This window comes from Haliotis cracherodii, unplaced genomic scaffold, assembly GCF_022045235.1.
Source record: "Haliotis cracherodii isolate W230 unplaced genomic scaffold, xgHalCrac1.p SCAF_11, whole genome shotgun sequence".
Lineage (NCBI taxonomy): Eukaryota > Metazoa > Mollusca > Gastropoda > Lepetellida > Haliotidae > Haliotis > Haliotis cracherodii.
In genome coordinates this window covers 35,173,140-35,198,506 of record NW_027266266.1, presented here as the reverse complement: position 1 = coordinate 35,198,506, position 25,367 = coordinate 35,173,140, and the positions used below count along the sequence as shown (strand labels likewise).

General features: G+C 42.3%; 1 protein-coding gene across 1 annotated transcript; it reads right to left on the bottom strand.

The window, feature by feature from the left end:
* Positions 1–1,977: 1,977 nt before the first annotated feature.
* LOC139456435 (uncharacterized) lies at positions 1,978–23,748 on the bottom strand. The gene is made up of 15 exons (XM_071238144.1): positions 23,585–23,748; positions 16,990–17,189; positions 16,636–16,728; positions 16,046–16,168; positions 15,624–15,790; positions 14,394–15,260; positions 12,598–14,040; positions 10,427–11,878; positions 10,076–10,226; positions 8,308–9,413; positions 7,747–7,953; positions 5,825–7,315; positions 4,047–5,058; positions 3,087–3,223; positions 1,978–2,616 (listed from the first exon to the last, which is right to left on the bottom strand). Exons 2-14 carry the CDS (start codon positions 17,180–17,182, stop codon positions 3,111–3,113), a joined length of 8,418 nt encoding a protein of 2,805 aa, XP_071094245.1. The 5' UTR covers positions 17,183–17,189; positions 23,585–23,748; the 3' UTR covers positions 1,978–2,616; positions 3,087–3,110.
* Between the last annotated feature and the right edge of the window lie 1,619 nt (positions 23,749–25,367).

Below are 25,367 nucleotides of genomic sequence, written 5' to 3'. Positions count from 1 at the left end.
ACAGATCATTAATATGATTTCTAAACGGGCATAATACATGTTACTAAACCCGACGCGTATAAGAAACTGGGCGTCTGTTAGAGAAGCGGCGGCAATGTTTTGAGGGTGTGTAACATTTACAATTTTTCAGTTATTATTAGTGGAGACAAGCGTATGTTTGAGATGACGAATTATTCTCAGTTGCCGATCCCTTGTTTTATATACTACGAGCACTTCAGAATATTCTGTCACTTTCCTATAAATTGCTAATATAATTCATCAACAGAGAGGACCTTTTGCATTCTTATGGCCGCGTCTCTCAGTTTAAGACCATTTGAGAATTTATTTAGATCAGATCATGTGTTTGGTATAAATATGTCCTTTCTGCACGTGGTGGTCCGTGATAAGGCTGACTGCGGCGGTAAACATCAGACAAACATCTCATATGAAACAACTGAACGTCATATAAAATATATATGAATGCAATCAGACTTCGTCCGTGTTATTTCGAACTTAAACGTACACATTGGACATTTACTCATTTCAAGATAAAATCAAACAGGACGTTTGTTGAATTCTTTCTTTCACGACAGTTCACATATAAACCCAGATATGCTATGGATGTTTTGTTAGTTTGTTTGTTTGTTTATTTATTGTTTAACGCCGCACTCAGCAATATTCCAGCTATTTGACGGTCGTCTGTAAATAATCGAGTCTGGACCAGACAATCCACTGATTGACATCATGAGTATCGATCCACGCAATTGGGATCGATGACATGCATCAACCAAGTCAGCGAGCCTGACCACCCGAGCCCGTTAGTCGCCTCTTACGATAAGCACAGTCGCCTTTTACGGCAATTATGGGTTGCTGAAGACCTGTTCTACCCCTGATCTTCACGGGTCTCTATGGAAGTAAATATTGGTGTGTCTGATAAATTACATTATATTGACTACTAGGAGACGTTTCCGTTTAAATGGAATATATGTATTCAAACTAAAAAAATGCTTTTTAGTCTGAGATGACATGGTGACTATGCATTGACAATAAAACAAGTTGTTATTTTACTTGTGTGTTTGTATGCATGCTGGACATCTTGTTGATCTTCACTGCCTCTTGTATACCTACAACTCTCATACTGTTTATTTCAGTCGCGTGACCAGTCCGGACTAGAACAGACCCTATAAGGGATGCTGGTGGTATACAAGAGGGGACTTCGACTGTGTGTCGCTCTATATCACGGATCAATCACGACATGGTTTGCCTGGTCCAGACTCGAATGTTTACAAATTCTCCGTCACTTAGCGGCGTTCAACAACACACTTGATTCAAGAAAGTAATGTACTTTGAATATACTTTTTTCTGTAAATTATTCATTGTCAGGCACATCATTCTCCAAACGTAACCACTACGGGATACACCCACGCCTAATTGTCTTCACTTTTCAGTAATATATATATATATACACACACTAGTCAAAAGAATTTAAAGGCCACCCGATTTTTTCCACCATCACATAACATAGCAATGGTAATGTGAAAAATCGGGTGGTCCTTTACTTCTTTTGAGTACTAAAGCATGTTCATTATCATTTACAACAGGTTGCCAGACATATCTTATAAAACGGTTATTTTGTTTAGGAAGCTGTGCGAAAGTTTGACATGTTTGCCAAAGAAATAGACATCTGAGTATGGGTTTTGGCTTATTATCTATCAAAATATCGAGTACCAATGTGAGGATCGATAAATTCTGATTCAGGGACCAAGAGATTTCAATACTTCAATACTCGCACTGAGAGAAATAAACGACGAGTGGGACTTGTTTATCGTGAGGGGCGCAGCTATCGACGAGTGGGATTTGTTTATCGTGAGGGGCGCAGCTATCGACGAGTGGGACTTGTTTATCGTGAGGGGCGCATATATAAATATGCAAATAAACACTACTCACCAGATCGTATGTCTGCCATCAGATAAAACACGACACAATTTCATATAAAAATATTTAATTCATAGTAAGTATATACAATCATTTTCACATATAAACATAACAACTATAAGTCTACTGCATATAATATGATTATGGTATCACATCCAAAATTCATTCAGATGTGCATGTATGCAGTTATGTTTGTGGATTTATATTCTATAAACTTGCAATATACAACTGCTCACGATATCCATGTCCAAAGGATAAATGTTTATCAATGGTTCCCATACATGATTGAGACAAAAAGTTGATAAAGTATATCACAATAATTTTGCCATAACTTTCCAAGTTAATATATCAAGACCTTTTTCTGTACAAACGTTTTATTATATACAGGCATCGAGCACCGATTTGCTGGGAATTAACGACTCTCTGTTTACTTGCAATAAACACTTTACAGTTTCGCCACTTTTATATCAGAAACACTTCAGAAACACTTCATGTGGGGATTGGTGTCTTGTAGGTACATGTATATTCCTATACACTGAACATCGTACTACACAAATGTATAAAAGCGATGGAATGAACAGTTTGAACTGCATGACTGGTGATATCAGATGTAGGGCGTGCTGCATATACTCTTGTTATCCACGCACTTGCTCCTTTCAAGCGACGTATTTAGGGCCCACATCGAGACCATAAGTGGTGAACCTGTAAGGGAAAACATTTGTCATAATGTTTGTTTTACAATGTGTGAAACGTTCACTTATGTAAAAATCAAATTCAAAGTAATTTGCAGTTAAGGTGAGGGGTGAAATGGGGTTTAACGTCGCATTCCAGATTATTGCACTTATATAGTGATATGCATGCGCGCCAGGCAGGGAAACAACAAGTACTGCGTTTAAATTCATTTGGTGTGACGCGGTGGGTATCAAAACGCCGACCTCATCGGGGAAACCCGCTATACACCTGGTCACCGAGGCGGACCATATGCAGTAAAGGGTTTGAATACATACATCAGGAAATCTTCTCAGGTTGATTTGGGGTAAATTAAAGGTTGAACAAAAATATGAACAAAAAACGCATCAAGTTTTTGTTTTACTTTTGCAAAAGACTAGTTTCGAAGGTCAAACAAGAAGATATTTTGGATTGATCTTGTTTTTTGTGATGATGTGGCATACCTGCTTATGTTCTTTTCATGTTGCCTAGAAACCAACATCCGAATCTTGCTTAGAATCCTGTCTCTGGAAGTCATAGTCAGGGTCGTATGCATGATTAGCATATTCAGTAGTGGGTTGGCTGTAAATTTCATAGTCACCTGAAACGTAGGAGGAAAACAATGAATCACCAACATATATGTTGCTATAATTGTTTTTGTTTGTTTGTTGTTTAACGTTGCACAATATTCCAGCTGTATGACGGCGATCAGTGAAGAATCGAGTCTGGACTAGATAGTCCAGTGATTGATATCATCAGCATCAACCCACGCAATTGGGATACGATGACATGCATCAAACAAGCCAGGAGCCTGACCACCCGATCCCGTAAGTCGCCTCTTTCGACAAGCATGGGTTGCTGAAGACCTATTCTAACCCGGATCGTCACGGGTTCCTACATTTGTACCAACATGTACCTATTATATATGTCTTTAATTTACGTCTATATTATGAAACCTTGAGGTGCATAGCATAAACAGTGGTATTTGCAGCTTCTCAGCTGCCGACTCATTATATATACTGAAGGTAAACTAATGCATTTGAATATTTACTGTCTTGTTCCAATTTAATGTTTTGTGTCTAGAAAATTAGACACTAATTAAAACGGTAGTAGCGGACGTGTTACGTAAACTGTCAAACAATATCCGTCATATTCTGGGTACACATGAAATCTCCTGCCAATCAAATGCTTTCCTCTACAATCGTTTCCTTGTTTCGTTTCACCCATGTATGAAAACTTTGCCAATAAACCAGTCAAAACATTAGGTGTTGATGATGTAGTCATCCAAATGCTAAGAAAAACATATTTAATGAAACTTATTAAAAGGCTTTTGTCCAAGAAATAAATAGTTAAAATGAATAAAATAGTAGTATTTGAGAAATGAATAGTTAAAATGATTAAAATCATATTCTCGTGATTCTTACCTGGGTCGTCTTTATCTAATTTCTCGTCCCTCTTATAAGCTATGAGCAGCGCCGTCTTCCGGAGGGGAATACAGATGAGGAGTGCTGTAGCGTTAATGAAGTTGGCAATGGCAACTGCAGGGTCTCGATATGTGGGCCCAGCACTAGTTGTGACGATCATCCACACCAGGAAACAGCCAGCCGTGCAGATGCAGGCGATGAGGATCCACCTGGTCTCCCTGTTGTTTACCTCGCTGTCCCACGCCATCGCCGAGAATATCGACGTCAACAGGACGATGAACATGACGAAGATGAAGGACAGGACCAGTGCAATGTCGTACATGTCTGTGGGGTCGCACCACATGTGGTCGTGAAGGAGGTCCGCGACGTTCCCGTTGACGTCCATCACCCCGGACGCTGTAGGCGGGATGAGTATGAGCCACATTATGGGGACTATCGCCTGAACGAGAACAATGCCCAGGGCAATCATGAACAGGGAACAGGCACTAGTGAGACCGCGGTACTTCTTCTGATTTTCCCATGAAAGTTCCCCGTACCTCCAGTTGTCAACCGCTTTGACAAGCAAGGCAGCAAATACAATCATATAGATAACACCCATGCAGAACCGCCGAGCTGCGCAGGTGTCGAAGGAGGCGGGAAGGAAGAAGGCGAAGTTGATGCCGTAGATTCCCAAGATGCCCAAGAGGACCATGAAGCCGAGGATGGTTGTCCCCCCTCTGATGGGGTACGTGAGCAGGAGGACCAGCGTTATAATGATGGTCACGAGGATACCGATACTCGTTAGCACCGCCACGACTATAGCCCACACAGGCCAGTCATAAATCCTTGTTCCGTCATCGGCGTACTTGTAGTAATTTCTTGGACCCGTGTAGGATGGTGCTTGCTGCGGAAGTGTTGTTGGTTCCGTTGGTTTCGCGCAGCCGCATTCCTGGTTTGTCGGGCAGTTGGAAAGGAAATTGGACAAGCTGTCCCTGTTATTCACAGTCAAAGCGTTGCCTCCCCAGTCACCAATCTGAAATAGACCAGAAACGAATGGAAACGTTATATTATATTTTATTATGCTATACATACGTACCATAAGCATTACCGATGCATAGCTAATCATGACGAGAATCAAGCATGATTGTCTTTATATGATAATGAGTATTGGACATCATAGACAGCATTATCACAGATACTTCGTTTCTAGGCCAGCAGTAATTGTTGGTTTGCCTGAGCGTGGATGAAATACATTCATCCAGGTCACACGCTGTAACAATCCTCATTAGTGGGCTCTCGCGATAATTATGGGATACTGGGGACTTATCTATATCATATCTTTCATATCTATTCATAGACATTGGCTACTTGATCAACATATTATTAATACCAATCTGAAACTCGAGAGATTCCCGATGTTTCGATAAGATGCAGTAACAGTTGACCATCTGATGGTTTACTTTTTATCATATATTTTGGTGCATGGTGGCATCTAACCCGCCGCAATTTGCTGCGCAGACACGTTTTCATTAGGATGACAGAAACCCATGATGTTGGGTTGAAATCCAAGATTTAACCTGATTATGATTCATGGCTTGTCAATAACGTAGGAGTGCTCGTGGGTTTTGCACCACCTCGGACTTTTCTCCCACATCAAGCTGAAACCCCATGATATAAATGAAATATTGTTCAAACCGGTGTTAAATCAAACTCACACGGTCACTATATTATACATATCAGATGTAATTGACTGGAAACTTTTTTTGGTAAAGATGGAGAAAACTGTATACAACACGCACCTCTTGACTTGGAGCATTGTTTCTGGAGTCGTATGTGACGATGACATAGCCTGGATCCCAGAATCTTTCCTTGTTGAAACGAACGTTGAACTCGCCCCCTGGGTTGATATTCGGTCTCTCATGCAAAGGAATTGATGAGATATTTAACAGACTACTAAAGAGACGCTCCCTGGCCGTTGAAAGTGACACCAAACAGTCCTGGGTGGTCTGTATTCCACAATTAGTACCACGGAAATCAAAGAGTCCATTAATCAAAGCATAAGTAGCAGCCACCGTTGATAAAGTATAGCGATCCTGTGTAGCATTATAAGCACCATTGAATCTCTCCGCCTTGGTACATTCTCGTGTGAATTCAGTCACTACAACATCTGAATCTGATAACCTGCACTTGAAATGCCTCTGATAAAATTCTTCATACCAAGACTTAGGGATACTTTTGTCATTGTGATTCTTATTTGTGGAATATGTCATTTCGGATTCGTAATTCACGTATCCCTGGACGTTTCCCTCACGAGGTTTTAGCATCAAAGCCTTAAAGTAGTAATCACTTGGCATTGCCCAGCTGGTGGCTTCCGGATCAGTGAACACCCAGAGGAATTTATCCAGGACATTGAGCCCCTTAGCTGCCCGAAGGATCAGAAGTGTGTCTTGTTGTGTTGTGAAGAGGACGACAACGTTGGACCCTTCTGCCGCACGAAGTTGTTCAACAGCTTCAGTCCCATCATCTATTGTAGGATTAGTAGGGAGGTTAAATGATGATCTCACACACGTCTTACCGCCAGATACCGAGAGGAACTGACTGTATCCCCCATCATCAAATCTCCAGCTTGAGCTGACCGCTGTCACATAAGACCAACCCATCTCTTTCATCAACTCGGCTATGCCCTTTAGCAGTTGGCCCTTTGGTGCCGTCGTCCTAGCGAGGTAGGGATACAGGTCAGTATTGTTAAAGATGATAGAAGGGGCACTTGGGCTGATGTATGCGACTTTAAAAGGGTTGAGAACTCGGGAGGCTTCACGTGTGTTTTCATCACCGGCTGTTATGAAGCCACCAATGTTGTTTAATCTTATCAATCCATCTCCATCTTTAAAATCCGAGTTACAAAGTCCCTTTCCTTCCAACAAGTTATAGATGTCCTGCCCAACGCGAAGGTTGTTCGAGCATGTGTCAATGGCAACAGCTCTGATGTTGAGGTTAAAGGCGGAACTCAATTCACGCATGACGTAGAAGAAGGCGTTGAACTGTTTAAAGCCATCCATTCTCAAGGATCCGCACCTGTAAGCATCAGTACCTTGGTTATGGACGTCAAAGATCCCAATAACAGTAAGGGCATTGGTCACAAGCGTTGGCGGGCCAGAGATCGCATACCGGATGCCTCTATTTCTGATGGTAGGACACTCTGAGCATGCCTCTCGGCGGGTGCAACTTCCGTCCCAGTCTGGGGTGTATGAAGGAATATCAATAGCCCCACTGCTTGAGTAGGTACCAATCTGAAAGGAAATGTTAACTGTTACCATCTGTGTGGAAATATGGTCCCACTGTTGTTTGTACACCCCCATTAAACACTATCAATGTGGACTTCATTATCATGCAGAAGGTCGCCATTGTCAATTGAAACCTCTTTTTTTTTAGTTTTGTTTTTCACACTTTTACTGTAGTGATTTAGTAAGTGTTGTTTTATGCCAGTCTGAACACCTACCCATGGCATCACAGAACCAGGCAGCTCCAGGTGACGTAACCACCCAACCCACATTAGTCAAATCTGTAAAACATGCACATGTGTGGTCTACTTGGGGATGTTCTACCCTGGAATCACCACAAGGTTTCTGTTGTCATTGTTGCCTTAAAGAGGCTAACTGTACTCTTCTTTTATCCACTGCTCTCAGCCCATCTTTAGCTAGACTTTCTCAAATGGACCTACCTTCCTGTATACATATCCTTCCACTGGGATGAACTGAATATCATAGATGTCATAACCCTTGCTCCCTTCTCGGCGGTCGGTGAAGTTGAAGTTTTCCCCAGATGGATCAGGAAAGTTCACATTCTTGAGATTCCTCAGAATCACATCCCTTGTGTCAGGCCTGTTACGATAGGCCTTGCATACGGTCGTGTAGTTCTCGCCACACAGCTGAAAACAATAACCAAACAGATATAATGTTATCTTATATACTTCATATCAGAACCCTGAGACAGTCGAGTTATGAAATTGGTATTCATTTGAGCAGTATGTTTTACCTGAAACATAATCTTCATTCCACATAAGAAGCATGATCTATTGTTCTCAGTATTCGATGAGATACTACTTCCCCATGGACACTTAATCATACATAGAATACATTGAAACTTACAATGTTATGCATGCCATAACACTGATAAGGATTAATGAAATTATTGGTTTCCAAACCAACAAGTTAATAAATTAAAGAAACTCAAATCAGGACGAACTGAAACAGTTGTAAATAATGAAATGTAAACAACATACCTCTTTAAGCGTGATGTCTATTGCATAGGCAGCTGAGTAGACGGAGTTGATGACGTGCAGGACACCTGGGTCCTGCTTGTATCTGATGCTGGAGATAAGGTTCTCTGGCGTCTGGGGGCATTGTTTAGTGTAGGTGCCATCTGAGATCGTCAGGTAACAGTTCTGGATCTCTTCATAATATTCCCTGAACCAAGGGTTATCCTGAGAATTGGCTGGCGTTTTTCCACTGAGGTAGTCATCATAAACCTTTAGGTTGAGTGTCTTTAAATTGAATGTCACAGATCCTTTGGCAATCTCCTCAACTCCCAGGATAGCATCTTCATTCTTTGCCCATGTTTCGGACCCCAGGAACCGGAACTTGCCAATAGCTCCAGGATTCCTCTGGACGGCTCTCAGCAGAGCATTGATGTAACTTGTACCGGCAAACACGACGATGGTGTTGGCGACAGGTTTGGCCAGCAGCTGCGTGATAACATCATTACTACTCTCTCTTGACACAGTACCGTTGTCAGGGAACATCACCATTTGAGCTACACAGATCCGCTTCTGTGGAGCCAAACGTTTGAATGCCGCCGCACCAAACTCGCCATAGTTGGACTGTGCGTAGAGTACCTGCACATATCGAATGTCCATGGAGTTCAAGAAGGTTATCATTGCCTGCACCTGGTTGTCGTCTGCTGGGACAGTGCGGTAGAAGTAAGGGTACCGGAACTGGTCAAGCAGGGCAGTAGACGTAGCAGCATAACTGATTTGAGGGATCTCGAGGTCGGATAGGATTCTGGCAAGATAGATCGATCGGTCACTGGAATAGCCACCAAGGTAAACATCGATCAGTTCTGGATCAACCTTGTAGCCATTCTTTGCCAGACTTGTCAGTCCATTGTGGATGTTGGACACAAGGTAGCCTGTCCTGATGGCGCTCTCACAAGAATCTAGACCAATCCCGCCAAGAGTTGTTCCCCTGAGGATATTAGCAAACATGCCCTCTTTGCTGTTAACCCTTCCCAGTGCGAAGTGGAATGCCTCCAGCAGCTGGAAGCCGTGTAGGGTGTTTATTTTTCCACAGGTAAATGGGTTCAAACTCTTGACATGGACATCAAAAATACCTGAAAACACAGCAAACAACTGACTGACTTTATAACCACAAACTACCTAAATTAGTTGAGTTGGTGAATATGGTTTACACTGCTTTTAGCTAAATTCCAGCAGTGGTAGGGTAGAGGGCACTATAAATTGGAGTCAAACATTGTACCAATGTGGAATCAAGCGCTATAACAAGGTTCATACAGATATGATTACACTAAAATTCAAGGCCTTTTCAACTCATTTTCAAGGCTTATTTAGTTGGGTTATTTGCGTGGATCTGTCAATATTTTTCTAAAATCCAGGATACTTTATATTAGTCGTAAGACATAAAAAGCAGTATGAACATAACAAATTTTCACAACCAAGAAATAAATCAATAAAATTAAGTCTGTCATGAATTCTAATACTTTTATTAACACGTATGTGTCATGTACAAATTCAAGGTTTTTCAAGCAATTTTAGTCATTTTCAAGCCTGTATGAACCTAGTTTTAGCAGTAGGCTACCTTACGCCCCTTAATTAACATCAATGCTGTAAGATAAGAAGATGTCACTTAACGACTAGTGGAGAGACGATAATGCTTATACTGATTCTGTCTTCATGATCGAGTTCAGGAAATTCAACATTTCATTGTAGTATGACAGTACACAGATGAGTATTGTATGTTAGGAAATGTTCCTACCTCCAAGAAGGATGTCTCCTGGTACGTAGGAGAAGTTGAGTCCCAGCTGGGTGCACTCTAGACAGGGGGAGTTGCAGGTGGAGGGAACACCACTGTAGATGGCGCTCAGGCCAGCATTGACTTGGAGGGCTGCACCCTCATAGCTGCCCACCTTCAGCAAATACACGCACGAATATGTAATCCTAACAGAACACAGTAATGCATAAGCATAAAAAACACTTGAAAGGAGCAGTGAAAGTTAAATCAGTCATTGTCTTACAACATTCCAATTCTAATTAAATCAAACATTAACATGTATATTTTCTTATGTTGTGTTGTGCAAATATACCACACTTCAGAATAAAAACATACCGTCTGATAATCTGTGCCATCAAAACGAAGAATGTCATAACCGCTGTTGCCTTCTCTGTTGAGGAAGCGGAAGCTGTTGCCCAAGTTGTCAAAGTTTGTAAGTCTGAGATTGTCTACAAGCCTCGTGTTGAGGTCATTGGCGTTCGAGAATTCAGGGCAGACGCTATTGTAGTTATCCCCACACAGTTCCTTAAGTGTGGCATCCAGTGTGTAAGTGGAGGCATAGACTGCATTGATGGTAGCCAAGATGAAGTTGCTCTGGGCGAAGTTGCTACTGTCGGAGAGTCGAGTAGGAGGAGTCGCGCAGGGGCTGCTGTACATGTAGTAGCCAGGGAGGTCACAGTTGTAAATAGCCATGTAGTACTTAGCGAAATAAGGATTGTCCGTGTAATATGCTGCTGTCTTGTCGTCAAGGTAGGTATTAAATCTTGTGAGTGTTGGTGTTTTCAGGCGGATGCTGAGCAGGTTTGTAGCCGCGGATCTGACACTTCGAACAACATTGCTGTAAGGTTCAGGAGATATGAACACAAGCTTGGGCACATTGGCATCAGTGCTTCTGGCTTTGGCTGTCATTAAATTTGTCATTTCAGATGTACCCAGAAACAGGACTACAGCGTATGTAGGACTCTCAATGAGTTTCTGGATGACATAATCTGATGATATGGTTGAGTCTACTTCTATGGATGAAGTAACACAGATGCCTTCCTGTTGTCCCGCTGCTTGTATGGCACTTAGACCGCCCCGCCCATAGCTGTTGGCGCTATGAACTACCTGGACATATGGGAGGTTCAGCGACTTGACAATCTTTACTATCGCCATGGCAATGGTGTCATCTCCCTGTGTGGTTCTGTAGAAAGATGTTAAATTCATCAAGGCCTCTGAGGTGGCAGATGGACTGACAATGGGAATGTTAAAGGGTTGAAGGAACTCCCCCGCTTCCTGGGTGCTGGCTGTGTTGTCAGTGATCCAAGCTGCGATAGATCTTGATAAGGGGTTCTGGTTCATTGCTGATGTCATCCCCATCATCTGTAGGGACCGGTCCATCAACCCGGAATATATACTGGAAAGTAGGGAGAAGGGTCGGTCCTGGTTGTTACAATGGTCAAGTGCCAAACCTCCGAGTTTGATGCCATTCAAACCAACAGGTGCTTGTTTGTTGTTTACCGTTTCAATAGCATACTGCATTGCCGCTGTGTACTGAAATCCATTTGTTGTCTTGACAGATCCGCAAACAAATGGACCTTGGTTTCCTGGGTTGCTGACAGAGAACATACCTCCAAGTAAGATGTCTCCTGGAATGTACAAGAAGGGTTGTTGCTGGTACATATAGCATTGGAGGCACTTGCTCGTGCATTGTGATGAAAGAGAGGTCGAACCAGCTCCGTTTGGTAGGCGGACATTGCTGTCCTGGAAGTTGCTGATGGCGCCAGTGGCGGTTTGGTATTTCCCAACCTGAAACAATAAAGGACAGAAATTATTACTTATTAGAGTTTTGGAAGTGCTCCAGACCTCTGTTACAACTACAGTCGATGTGTGTGACTCACGTCAAGCATGAATGGTTGGTAGGACTAGCACATGGATCATAAAGATAATGTCTCCTGGTATTTCGGTGTACGCAAATGGAGAAAACTTGGCACACATATTTTCACTATATTCTTCGTCTGTGGGTACAAGGGGACACATGAAGTGCAAACTTCTACAGTTATTAAGGTAGTCACAGTCTGTAGTACATGTGGGGATGCCTGAGCAGAATAGATCTCCTGTATCCCATGTGATGAGTGACAATGTCAGTACTTCCCAGGTCTGTATACACTGCATTACTCCATCATCCGTGAATGCAACATGTGAAGTAGTGACCATGTGTGTCACCAGGCTGTTTAGGTGTCATGTGTTCCGTTGGCGTATGTCGCTGTTTTTGCTGTCACCCACTGGTTTCCATTGCCATGTATATAGTCATCTTTCACTCATGCACATGAATGGTATACATCACTAATAACTTCAATGACTTTGAAGTTACGGCTAAGTAAATATTCATCAGTGATGAATTTCAAAATCACTGTACAGCCTGCCCAGACGTAATGTACCAAAATTATATAGTATATGTGTGTTTTCGGTGTGTTACAAAATAAAACAGAATACTTATATGAAATGTGAAGTTGGTTTTAACTTACATTGATGTAGCCAAGTCCAGCGCCATTTTGGTAGTTAAAGAGGTCAAAGTCAGCTGTTCCTTCTCCATTGACAATAGAAAATGTCTGGCTAGTCTTACGATTGACGTAGGAGATGTTTCTAATCTGCTGAAGTAGTTTCATGCTGACGTCATCCTTGTTTCTGAAGTCGTTGCAGAGACCATTGTAGTTGTTTCCGCATACCTGTTGCAGCGTGTTGTGAAGTGCTAGCGCCATTGAGTACACAGCACTCACCACAAACGGGGAGTAGGGTGATGTCGAGCTGATGCTTTGGGAGAAGCACTGTGTGTTGTATCGTCCTCTATCGCCTGCGTTGATATAACAATTGAACGTCTTCTCGTACAATTTAGACATGACAGGGTCAGCTTTGATTGTAGTCCAGGTTAAGTTCTTTAAGTAATTGTCAAAACCGGTATTATCTGGAGGCGCAAGTTTGACCGTAAAACTTCCATCAGCCATGTCTTCATAGCCACTCACGATGCTTGTCCTATCACCCCAGTTATCGGTTCCAACAAGGACAAACTCACCCTTTGCATTGTTCATTTTCATAGCTTCCAGGATCCCGCGGATATTTGGTGAGTACCCAAAGACAACAACGGCCCTGGCTTTGGCGTTTTCTCTGAGTTTATCCAAAATGGCATCACCTCCAATAGTTATGATGTGTGCCGCAGCAACACAGATGTTAGCTTTTGCTGCCAGTTTCTTGAAAGACATCATTTGTTCTTGACCAAAGACATCAGGCCGGTAAACTATCTGGATATAGCTCCAACGCTGTCGTTTCAAGATATTGATGATAGCTGAATTCATGGCGTCCCCAGACGGTAAAGCCCTGTTAAAGTAAGGGTATAGCATCCTATTGGTCAGAGATGGGGCCGTCGCCCCTGCCTCTATCTCAGGCACTTTATATTGTCCAAGAATTTTTGAGGTATCCACAGCTGGTAATGATTCTCTGAAGCCTATGAAGGAAGTCAGGAATTCTGTGTCAATATTTCCACCATTCTTATCCTTGAAAATCCTTCTCCCACTCAGAAGGTCGTTGAGGAAGGCGTCTGCAATGTATTTGTTGCATGTATCAGCCACAAGAGCTCCAAGTTTGACGCCATTGAGAATATTGCTTCCAAGGGCATCTCTGAAGGTCATAAGACCATATTTTATAGCCATAAGAGCTTCACTTCCTAGGACAGAGATATCTGTACATGTCAGAGGGTCGGTTCCAGGATTTCGAACTCCCACCATCCCGCCAAGGATGATGTCGCCTGGTATATAGGTGTACTGGATGTCGTTGGTGGGCATGAGGCAGTTCTGGCAACCCCCAACTGGACACAGGGACGTTGGTGGTGTAGATAGCTGGGTCCTTCTGTCATTGGCGTAAAAAGTGATAGTGCTTACATCCAGGTTCAAGATGTTGTTGGTGTAATTTCCCACCTGAAGCAAACATTGATATCATTAATCAAGACATGGTCGAACAATTTCTTGAACCACTGGGTAGGGCAAATTTAATTTTATCATGCAGTCACCGATAGTATAGCTATATCACGGTATCTTCTAAATATCCTGTCATGTATGCTATTATCACGCAGTAATACTAATACTTGTATCATAAATGTAGTGGGGTCCTACCATATGCATACGGCACGGGAGTATGTATTATCTTCCTCTTTTAGAAATTATTGAAATAATTGACCGGAGAATGGTGTTAATGGTATTGTCAATTAATCTAACGTGGGATTACAGTTTCAACTACAACAATCTGAACTAGGTGGGGAAAATACACTCACTCTCTCGAAAACATTGTTGACGTAGTTCCAAACAGTGAAGGAGGAAGTCACGGGGTCACCGTTGTCATCGAAGGCGATTGACTTCCCTACCATGCTGGCCATACCATCCCCGGCAGTGAACGTGTACCGTAGGTTCTTCAGATAGGCATTCAAAGTCACAGAATTTATCCTTTTCAGGTTATCACAGAAGCCACTTTGTCCACGACTAATGCAGAAATCCCGATGTGCATTCTCAAAAGCCGCCGCATATGCAAAAACTGCTTTAACCGTGCTCTCGACATAAGGGTTCTGGACGTATTCGTTGTATTTAGCAGTAAAGTCCACGGTTGGACAAACTGGCAGGGAGACATAGGGCTGGTAGTTGACGCCTGTCAGTCGACACTGATACTTTGTCATGTACCAGTCGATGTACCATGGGTTCTCGCTTGATGGGGAGTTCGGGTTGAGTCCTGCCCAGTAGCCCCTAAATTCTTCAATTATAGTAGTTGTTGGCAGGATGACCAACGCGCCTCTGGCTATTCTCTCGGTGTAGGACCTAGAGGTATCCAGATCAGTGAAGATCCACTGGACGTGCCCGTAAGATGCTAGTTGATTATGTCGTTCGAGAGCTGCAATGGCAACGTTGCTTTCAGATGCACTTCCCCAGAAAAGACCGCCATTGACGTCATACCGTTGTATTGCTGAAAGGCGATTATAAAACTGGTCTTCTGTTTCTCCGCTTTTTATTGCAATGGCTTGGACTATACATCTGCCACTGTTGAGAGCAAATTGGATCATGTTCTTCAGACCGTCCCTGCCATATTCAGAGTCAGAGTAAACCATTATGATCTTATTCCACTGTAGGCGGTCCAGAAGGGCGCTGGTTGCCTGGATGATAATATATTGATAATATTTAGAATATACAGGGGCAACTGGAGGTCTCTATAACATGATTTTGTCGTCTACAAATGCACAAATATATTGTTAAATAGATAACTGGTGGTAATCAAATATCTGACTTATCACACTATGGTGTAGATAACATAAATTGAACACTTGAAGATTAAACTTTAATATTCTACATGAAGATGATATAACATCACCGTCAAGTCCAGTTTGAAAGTACTGCTAAAGCCCCACACGAGGTTAACATTGTCGCCTTGTTTAGCGTCACAGGGTTTTCTACATATGTTCGCGATGTAGGCGTAGAAGAAGATGCTTAGTTTGGTTTGGTGAGTGTTATATGCTTACCCTAACGAGTGCAGCAGACGATGGCGACGTCCTGTAGAATGTTGGGTAGAGGGCCTTGTTACTAAGGGCAGACGACGTTGGTCTTGGCGCCACGGCAGGTGCGTTGAATTGTTTGATGAGGCCGGCCACCGACAGTGAGGTCCAGCTGGATAGAGGACCAACGAACCCTGAAACAATCCAAAATACGCCATTAGACATCAGCAGCAATGTTTGTACGACGTCTATATCAATACCTCATTCTGATCCTGACATTGTTGAAGAACCAGATGAATTTGATAGATATCATGAAGCAGATATCTGGAATCCCCAAGAATATATACATATAGTTCTTCTTTTTCTTAACTTCCAGTTTATATCCAATCGCCAGAGCAGACCAAAAATATAAAAACTGTAACTAGGATGCGTCATAATCTTACACTCACCAGCATTTGTCTGAGTGGTTGAGCTGCTGCAGTACGTGCTTTTCGACGAGGCCTGTGGGTAGAAGTCGTACACAGCTGCCAGACTTTGCTCCGCGGAAAAGCAAGTGTCATAAGCTTGCAAACCTGTAACCAATAATATTCCCATTACTTGAATGAGTGAGTTGGACTTTAGCGCCGCTTTATATAATGTGTTTCACATATATCACGGCACGCAAGCCTATAGTGAAGGGGTAAACGCATAACGTGGATACGGGTGTGGTGTTGAAACGCCAGGGTTCATAAACGGGTCTGTATAATCCTTTAGCCTTGGACCACTGATCCACCGGTGCACTTGTACACATGTAAAGTATTTTTGCTAGGCCAGGATACAGTGAGTATGGTTTTACGCGTCTTTTAGCAATATTCCAGCAATACCATGGCGGTGGACAAAAGAAATGGACTTCACACACTGTAACCATGAACCAGCCTTCTCCGAATGAGCGAACGCTTAAACCACAAGGCTACCCCACTGCCCATCTAGTATACATGTGACAATCCTAAGAGTGGCTAGATGATGTATGCAATTTGCATCTTAATTCAATGGAACTTACCAAATTTAATACTTGGGATAAATCCTTGGTTGGAATTTCTACTATTCAACTGATTTATTGTCCAACGGGCCGCTTCATATATCTGCATTAAATCTGTCAAGAAAATGGGAAAACATGTATAACGAAAAGATTTAAAGCCCAAACTGACTACTTTTCACATGAAACAAAAGATGTGTAAATTGTTTTGGAGAAAAGGTGATATTAAGCGTATATGACTCAAATTCAAACTCAATTCAAAATGGATATTACGCTATACATATATATGAACGGATATTTCATGTACAAAGTTGAAAGCATTCATCCTCACCAACATGGATTTATGTGAATGTTATAAATGTTCAAACATAACGGCACCTTTTGCTGGCTGGCCGCACCCATATCCATCGGTGCCCGGCTGTCGGATTTCAAAGAGTCCGCCAAGAACAACTTGTGCTCCGGCTACTTGTACTTCCGCCTTTCTACGGCTAGCGTCACATGTCTCGTGTGCCAGTTGCTGGGCGACGCTTGACGCTACACACAGCGAAACGATGAGCAATAATTTTGCCATGGTGATCCTGAAATGAAAATTCCAGGCATATTTTAAGGACAATGACATATTATATGTTATATATTGTACTTTCACTTTCTGCAGCTTTTCCGTGATATCTCGAACGCATATAACTTAAAATATAGTTTAAGTATATGAACCTTTATTGTTACAGCACGATTAGAATATGTTCTACCAGCTCAATACTAGATCTACCAGCACGTCGCTTGGGTCACACTGTTAAGGGATAGCTACAAACAAACAAAGCATATTTGTCCATAAAGATCAGAATGATCGAGTGCGATATATATGAGTTATCTGATTGACTGCTGGAAGTACCTCGCCAAAATACTGTACAGACGATCTGATTGACTGCTGTAAGTACCTCGCTCAAGTACGGTACGGACGATGTGACTGACTGCTGTAAGTACCTCGCCCAAGTATGGTACGGACGATGTGACTGACTGCTGTAAGTACCTCGCCCAAGTATGGTACGGACGATGTGACTGACTGCTGTAAGTACCTCGCCCATGTACGGTACGGACGATGTGACTGACTGCTGTAAGTACCTCGCCCAAGTATGGTACGGACGATGTGACTGACTGCTGTAAGTACCTCGCCCAAGTATGGTACGGACGATGTGACTGACTGCTGTAAGTACCTCGCCCAAGTACGGTACGGACGATGTGACTGACTGCTGTAAGTACCTCGCTCAAGTACGGTACGGACGATGTGACTGACTGCTGTAAGTACCTCGCCCAAGTACGGTACGGACGATGTGACTGACTGCTGTAAGTACCTCGCCCAAGTATGGTACGGACGATGTGACTGACTGCTGTAAGTACCTCGCCCAAGTACGGTACGGACGATGTGACTGACTGCTGTAAGTACCTCGCCCAAGTATGGTACGGACGATGTGACTGACTGCTGTAAGTACCTCGCCCAAGTACGGTACGGACGATGTGACTGACTGCTGTAAGTACCTCGCTCAAGTACGGTACGGACGATGTGACTGACTGCTGTAAGTACCTCGCCCAAGTATGGTACGGACGATGTGACTGACTGCTGTAAGTACCTCGCCCAAGTACGGTACGGACGATGTGACTGACTGCTGTAAGTACCTCGCCCAAGTACGGTACGGACGATGTGACTGACTGCTGTAAGTACCTCGCTCAAGTACGGTACGGACGATGTGACTGACTGCTGTCAGTACCTCGCCCAAGTATGGTACGGACGATGTGACTGACTGCTGTAAGTACCTCGCCCAAGTACGGTACGGACGATGTGACTGACTGCTGTAAGTACCTCGCTCAAGTACGGTACGGACGATGTGACTGACTGCTGTCAGTACCTCGCCCAAGTATGGTACGGACGATGTGACTGACTGCTGTAAGTACCTCGCCCAAGTACGGTACGGACGATGTGACTGACTGCTGTAAGTACCTCGCTCAAGTACGGTACGGACGATGTGACTGACTGCTGTAAGTACCTCGCCCAAGTATGGTACGGACGATGTGACTGACTGCTGTAAGTACCTCGCCCAAGTACGGTACGGACGATGTGACTGACTGCTGTAAGTACCTCGCTCAAGTACGGTACGGACGATGTGACTGACTGCTGTAAGTACCTCGCCCAAGTATGGTACGGACGATGTGACTGACTGCTGTAAGTACCTCGCCCAAGTACGGTACGGACGATGTGACTGACTGCGGTAAGTACCTCGCCCAAGTACGGTACGGACGATGTGACTGACTGCTGTAAGTACCTCGCCCAAGTATGGTACGGACGATGTGACTGACTGCTGTAAGTACCTCGCCCAAGTACGGTACGGACGATGTGACTGACTGCTGGAAGTACCTCGCTCAAGTACGGTACGGACGATGTGACTGACTGCGGTAAGTACCTCGCTCAAGTACGGTACGGACGATGTGACTGACTGTTGTAAGTACAACGCCCAAGTACGGTACGGACGATGTGACTGACTGCTGTAAGTACCTCGCTCAAGTACGGTACGGACGATGTGACTGACTGTTGTAAGTACAAAGCCCAAGTACGGTACGAACGATGTGACTGACTGTTGTAAGTATCTTGCCCAAGTATACGGTACGGACGATGTGACTGACTGCGGTAAGTACCTCGCCCAAGTACGGTACGGACGATGTGATTGACTGCTGGAAGTACCTCGCTCAATGCTCGGGATTTAAACCATTCCTTCACTCAGGACAGATAATTTGTACTTCTTCGTATCTCAGTGGTCAGTCTCCAATGGTCACTTCGAGTAAACCAGGTTTCAAGGTACTTGATTGTAGGTGATGTTATTGTGTTGGTTGTTTAACGCCACAATTCACCTATATGACGGCGATAGGAGTGGCATCATGGGCAGCGATCTATACAATTGGTATTTTCAGTGACGTGCAATCAACCAAAACACCAATCCTGACCATCCGATCCTGTTAGTCGCCTCTGTGGGTCTTAAGGGAACTGTTACACATGGTAAAAAGAAGCTTCATGTTATGTCAAGGGGTGTCGTGCTATATACCTTTCACCGTCGCAACATATATGCCTTACAAACGCTGAGTGCGGCGTAAAACAACAAACAAACGAGGTGTCACTAATTTAGCTGAAATATAGTCGTTAACTCGTTCACTACAAACAATTGAAGGGCACACAATCTGTTATTGTTGAATACTATCTATGATGAAGTAAGACGAGTTCTATGGATGAACAACTTCTTTATTACAATTAGTGCGTCGTTTCGGTGTAGATCCTAACCCCTTTATCAAGCAAGTGATGGATAGTGCTAAACAACAACTATCTATGTTATAAAACAGTAGAGTGTATGCTACTGAACACAAAGACAGCAAGTTACATGGGCACAGGGCAAAAGTATAACTGAATATTTCATCCTCGTTTTCGAAAAAATAAATATTAATCAAATCAGACAAAGGCAGTAAATACATGCAAGAACAATGTCTGGTTCATACAGGTAAATGCACCAATGCATGTCATACACAATAGGCCCGGAATGCAACATTGTATGTTACTACAATGAAACATAACAATGACCGTGAGATACAATAACGAGTACCTTAATTAACCTTTGTTTCATTCAGTCATATTAACAGTATAGGATTAAGGGTACAGCTCTGTGAGCCTTTGTTTGGGTTACAATAGTATTACAGGTAGTGCAGGTATAACGTGTTGAGGAGCCCTTGTTAGCAAGACTAAACGCCTAAAGCCATAACACTTCTTGACACGCATTATAACAATGTGAGTTTCTGCTCAATCTAAAACAAGTATTGGTAAAGTGTTATTTATTGATGTTAATGCTCGGAAATAAAGTACATTATTCATGAACAGTCGCATTTCTTACCCCAATATCCCAAAGAATAACAAACTACCTAAATGAACACCAAATTAAAAATCTTAAACAAAACTGCAAACAATCAAATATCTTCACCCCTAAACTTAAAATACCCAAAATAGACACAACACTAGCTAGCCAAATAAATAAACAAACCGACCCAAACATAGCTAAAACTACCACACTAGCATACATACACAAAAATTGGCCAAATTGGTGTCACATTTACACGGACGGATCCTCAGATCCGACCTCCAAACACACGGGTTTCGGAGTCCATACCACACAACCAACTAAAACCACACAATCCTTCCGACTCCCAAATAACCAATCAATATTCACGGCCGAACTAATGGGCATGGCCTCAGCCCTCCACAATCAAGAATCCAAAAACAACCAAAAAATCCTAATACTTACTGACTCCCTAAGTGGACTACAAGCCCTCCAAAACAAAAATACCAAAAACCGACCTAAATTAATAAATCAAATACTTAAAAGCTCCAACGACCTAACAAAAGCAGGCAAACAAATAACCTTCTTGTGGATACCCGCCCACGTAGGAATATACGGTAATGAAAACGCCGATAAAGCAGCTAAACTATCCCTTAAAATCCCAGAAATAAGCTTAAACTTACCCATCTCAAAATCAGAAATTAAAAGTGTAAACAAACAAAAAATCACAAAAAAATGGCATAACCTATATCTAAACTCAAATAGCAAAATCAAAAGAGTGCTCAGCAAACCACTAACCAAACCAAAAATTCTCCATCCATCAAAAAAAATCGACAGAGTAATCACTAAACTCCAAACAGGACACACCAACCTAAATAACCACCTAAAAAAATTTAAAAAACACACTACAGGTAACTGCCCACACTGCAAACAACCAGAAACCCCAGAACACGCACTCATCCACTGCACACACTACCTAACACATCGAACCGCATTACAAACCACCCTCAATCTAAACAAGGCTCTCACTCTAGAAGCAATACTAAACCCACAAAATAAACTAGAAAACTTCAAGGCCTTAGGCGTATTCTTAATAAAAACGGAACTAATAAAACGCATCTAAAACCATAATAACCTACCAAATCAAAATCACATAAACAAACAATCATCCACCATACCCAGCTCCCTTAGTTCTCCTCCCCAACCCCATCAGCATCTATTCCAAATCTCAAAATTCCCAAATTCTATATAAGCAACCCCTAAAGCCCCCTCTTGGGTTGCACAGACCACCCTCGCCCCTTTCGGAAACACATTAAATGGCCTGGCCGGGCCCGTGTGCGAAATACGCATCAGTCGGAAAGCGCACGTTAAATCTCCAAAGTAAGTAAGTAAGTAAGCATGCAGGAAAATGACACGTTCGGTGGAAGGCACATCAGTGGTTTACAACACGCAGTGAGCACTGGCAGGTACTCAACCACCTTGTGTTCAGTTTAAGCATGTTCTTAAGACTAGCACGGGGTATTAGGGGCCTATTTTGACATGCAGACATACTTTGTATTCACCATATTTTCTGTTAATATCCAAAAAAAATTGCCAAATTGATTGCATGTCCCCGGTTTTGCCTCTGGTAACTATTTTACCGAAAACCTTCTAATAACATATTATGTTATATAACGTATGTCGACAGAACGCGACACACCAAAAAAATGAAATAAACTGAGAGGCAAAAGAAATCGTTCAATTTGATTATGAGAAATGAATTTGCAACCATATGACCTCAACCATGTTTGAAGTGTTTGTACCAAGAAAAGCAAAGTTATTGATTTTTAAAGATGAGATTTCAAAGGTACTCATCTGCAGTTGGTATTATGCAAAAACTTTTCTTTTAATTTTCAAAAGTTTTAAGTCAAGTTATTAGAAAAAAAGAAGAACCATGTATAAGTATTCTTCGAGTGCAGTTCATTGTTTTGGATAAAGTATCGCTAACTTAACTTTTCAACTGAAAATCAAACATATGATATTTTATATTTGCGATATATATCAATAAACATTTGCTCTGTAAAGCACTAATCTGGGGTTATTTGGGGTCAGAAGTATATGGGTATTCAGGCATATATTAATAATATAAGACTCACTTTCTGTTCGTTTACCTTGCACTTTTCATATTTCGCGAACATCAATACTGAATAGTCAAGTATACTTCTTAAGCCTTTAGAATGTACAAACTCACATACATGTACTTGTTTGGGTACAAAATTACCAGAAATTCTTGGTACAAAATATCACTGCATTCCGGAAGATTAATGGTTTGAACCATACGTAGCATTGCTTGTCCTCGATTAGCGAATCCAATCCATGCCAATCCAGACAAGGTCAGTTTTACATAGTATTCGTGTAAGAAAGGCGTTATTATGATAGTTTGAAGTTGTAATGTCTTAAAACGTCTTAGCAGACGATAAACCTGAGCTGCCTCGATATGAGAATAAAATGGCTGCAACTACAACCGGTTTTGTATAACATGCAGTAATCACATATGCGTTTATTACTTATGACAGTAGATAACATCTAAATATTGTGAAAGTTCCATGCTATTCGACTAAATTGTGAAATATAATGTTTTGAAGAAAAGCGATATTGTTGTCACAGTTAAATATAGGAAACTTGTACACACCTGGGCGTGGTATAACGAAGTTATTGGTAAATACTTCAGGATCATGGATATATGACAAGACAAGAAGTTATTGAGAATGGTATATCTTGATGACATTGCGGCAGATAACTTCTTCGAAATGAAAAGCTAACGTGATATTCATATCATATAAACATACACACACATAATACTGTATATATATTCAGTAATATCCGAATCACGGCATTATAAGTTAATACAATGTACCAAATAGTTGATATAATTAATACAAATCTGACAAGAAAATAATACTTCATCTGAAACATTATGACATTAAGTAGTGTATAATTTTATATATGAATCACCCATGGTGAGAAATAACACCCGATTTTACTCCTAACATTGATAATCATTGAATAAATGTATGTTAATGATTGTGTTTACTGGCCGTAATGATTAAAATAGCGTGCATTCTTACCTGACGGATCGGTAAAGGTGTCCTTATTTATTGGTAATCCTTGCTTTCTGTCCTTGTTTCGTCTTTCCTTCCAAAAACGGTAACGACTACACCCTACCACACCGTTAACACACCGACATTGCCCATCCCGAGCGTAGCCACTGTTTTCAAGGGAGGAAAGCCAGTTGCCAGAAATAGTCTTGCTAGCGATAGTATTCACAACAGTGCTCGCTCAGTATACCGCCAGGCCACAGAACCAGTTCTGCAGGTTCCCGTCAACCGGCATGTCAAGTCCCGCGCGGCATTGTAGTCAATACTGACGTCACGCTCCAGCAGACGATAAGTTGACAGAGGAAGGGAGGCAACTGCGTTTCATAGTAAGAAGAACAGTATTCCAACGGAAGGCTCATAAAATGCAAGTATATTTTAATGTTGTTGTTTGTTGTTTAACGCCGCATTCAGCAATATTCCAGCTATATGAGTGAGTGAGTTTGGTTTTACGCCGCTTTTAGCAATATTCCAGCAATATCACGGCGGGGGACACCAGAAATGGGCTTCACACATTGTACCCATGTCGGGAATCGAACCCGGGTCTTCGGCGTGACGAGCGAACGCTTTAACCACTAGGCTACCCGACCGCCCCCCAGCTATATGACGTCAGTCTGTAAATAATCGAGTCTGGGCCGGACAATCCAGTGATTGACATCATGAGCATCGATCTACGCAATTGGAATACGATGACATGCATCAACCAAGTCATGTAAAACAAGTAGTAGTCTAACATTTTAAACGTTCGACGTTCCTTCAGTCCTCACGGTAAGAAATAGTGAAATGTCATGTTGTTGGAACGACATTTATTCTGTAGTGTAAGTGAATTCCACTACCATAAAACACAGATAATAGGGACTGGGGATTTATTATAGGGGGCGATGAGATCAAGAGGCCGGGCGGTGAAAAAAACTGACAGCTAAAGAGATGGGGTTACTCAAAATTTATTACAAAAAATTGGGGAGGGCTGCATATAATAATGACTAATCATTCCTTTTCTGTGACCGCAGGGAGACCACGTAGTGTCCCGTATGTTCAAGCGCGGTGTGGTTACAAGACGTATTGTTTATAATGAAGCTGCTACTCATATTGTTTACTGTGCGTGCGTACGTGCGTGGGTTGCAAGCCAAAACGGCACCTCAGCAAAGCGTCACCGATTTCTCTGGCGAAAACGGCTACTATGTGTCGGGCGAAAACGGCACCTGTATTTTTAATAATGATAAGAACGATTTTTTTAGTTATATATATGGTTTATTTACATGGTCACAGTTATCACATGATACAGCATGTTGATTTTTTCTGACATTCTTCTCGCATGCATCAGATCGAAAGGCCATTGTGAATAATTGTGATCTTACAGCACTTACTTATTTACTTACGTTTGGAGATTTAACGTGCGCTTTCCGACTGGAGCGTATTTCGCACACGGGCCCGGTCGGGCCATTTAGCGTGGTTTTGAAGGGAAAATAAAGGTGTTGCAACCAGAGGGGGGTTTTAGTGGTTGCTTATATAAGTTTTGGAGATTTTGAAATTTGGAATGCATGCCTAGGGGTGTGGTAGTGTACTAAGGGAGTGTGTTGGTCTGACTGACTGACTGATATAAAAGATTTAACGTGCGCTTTCCGACTACAGCGTATTTCGCACACGGGCCTGGTCGGACCATTTAGTGTATTCCGAGAAGGGTGAAAGTGGTGTGTGCAACCCAAGAGGGGGCTTTTAGGGGATGCTTATATTGATTTTTTGAAATTTTGAAATT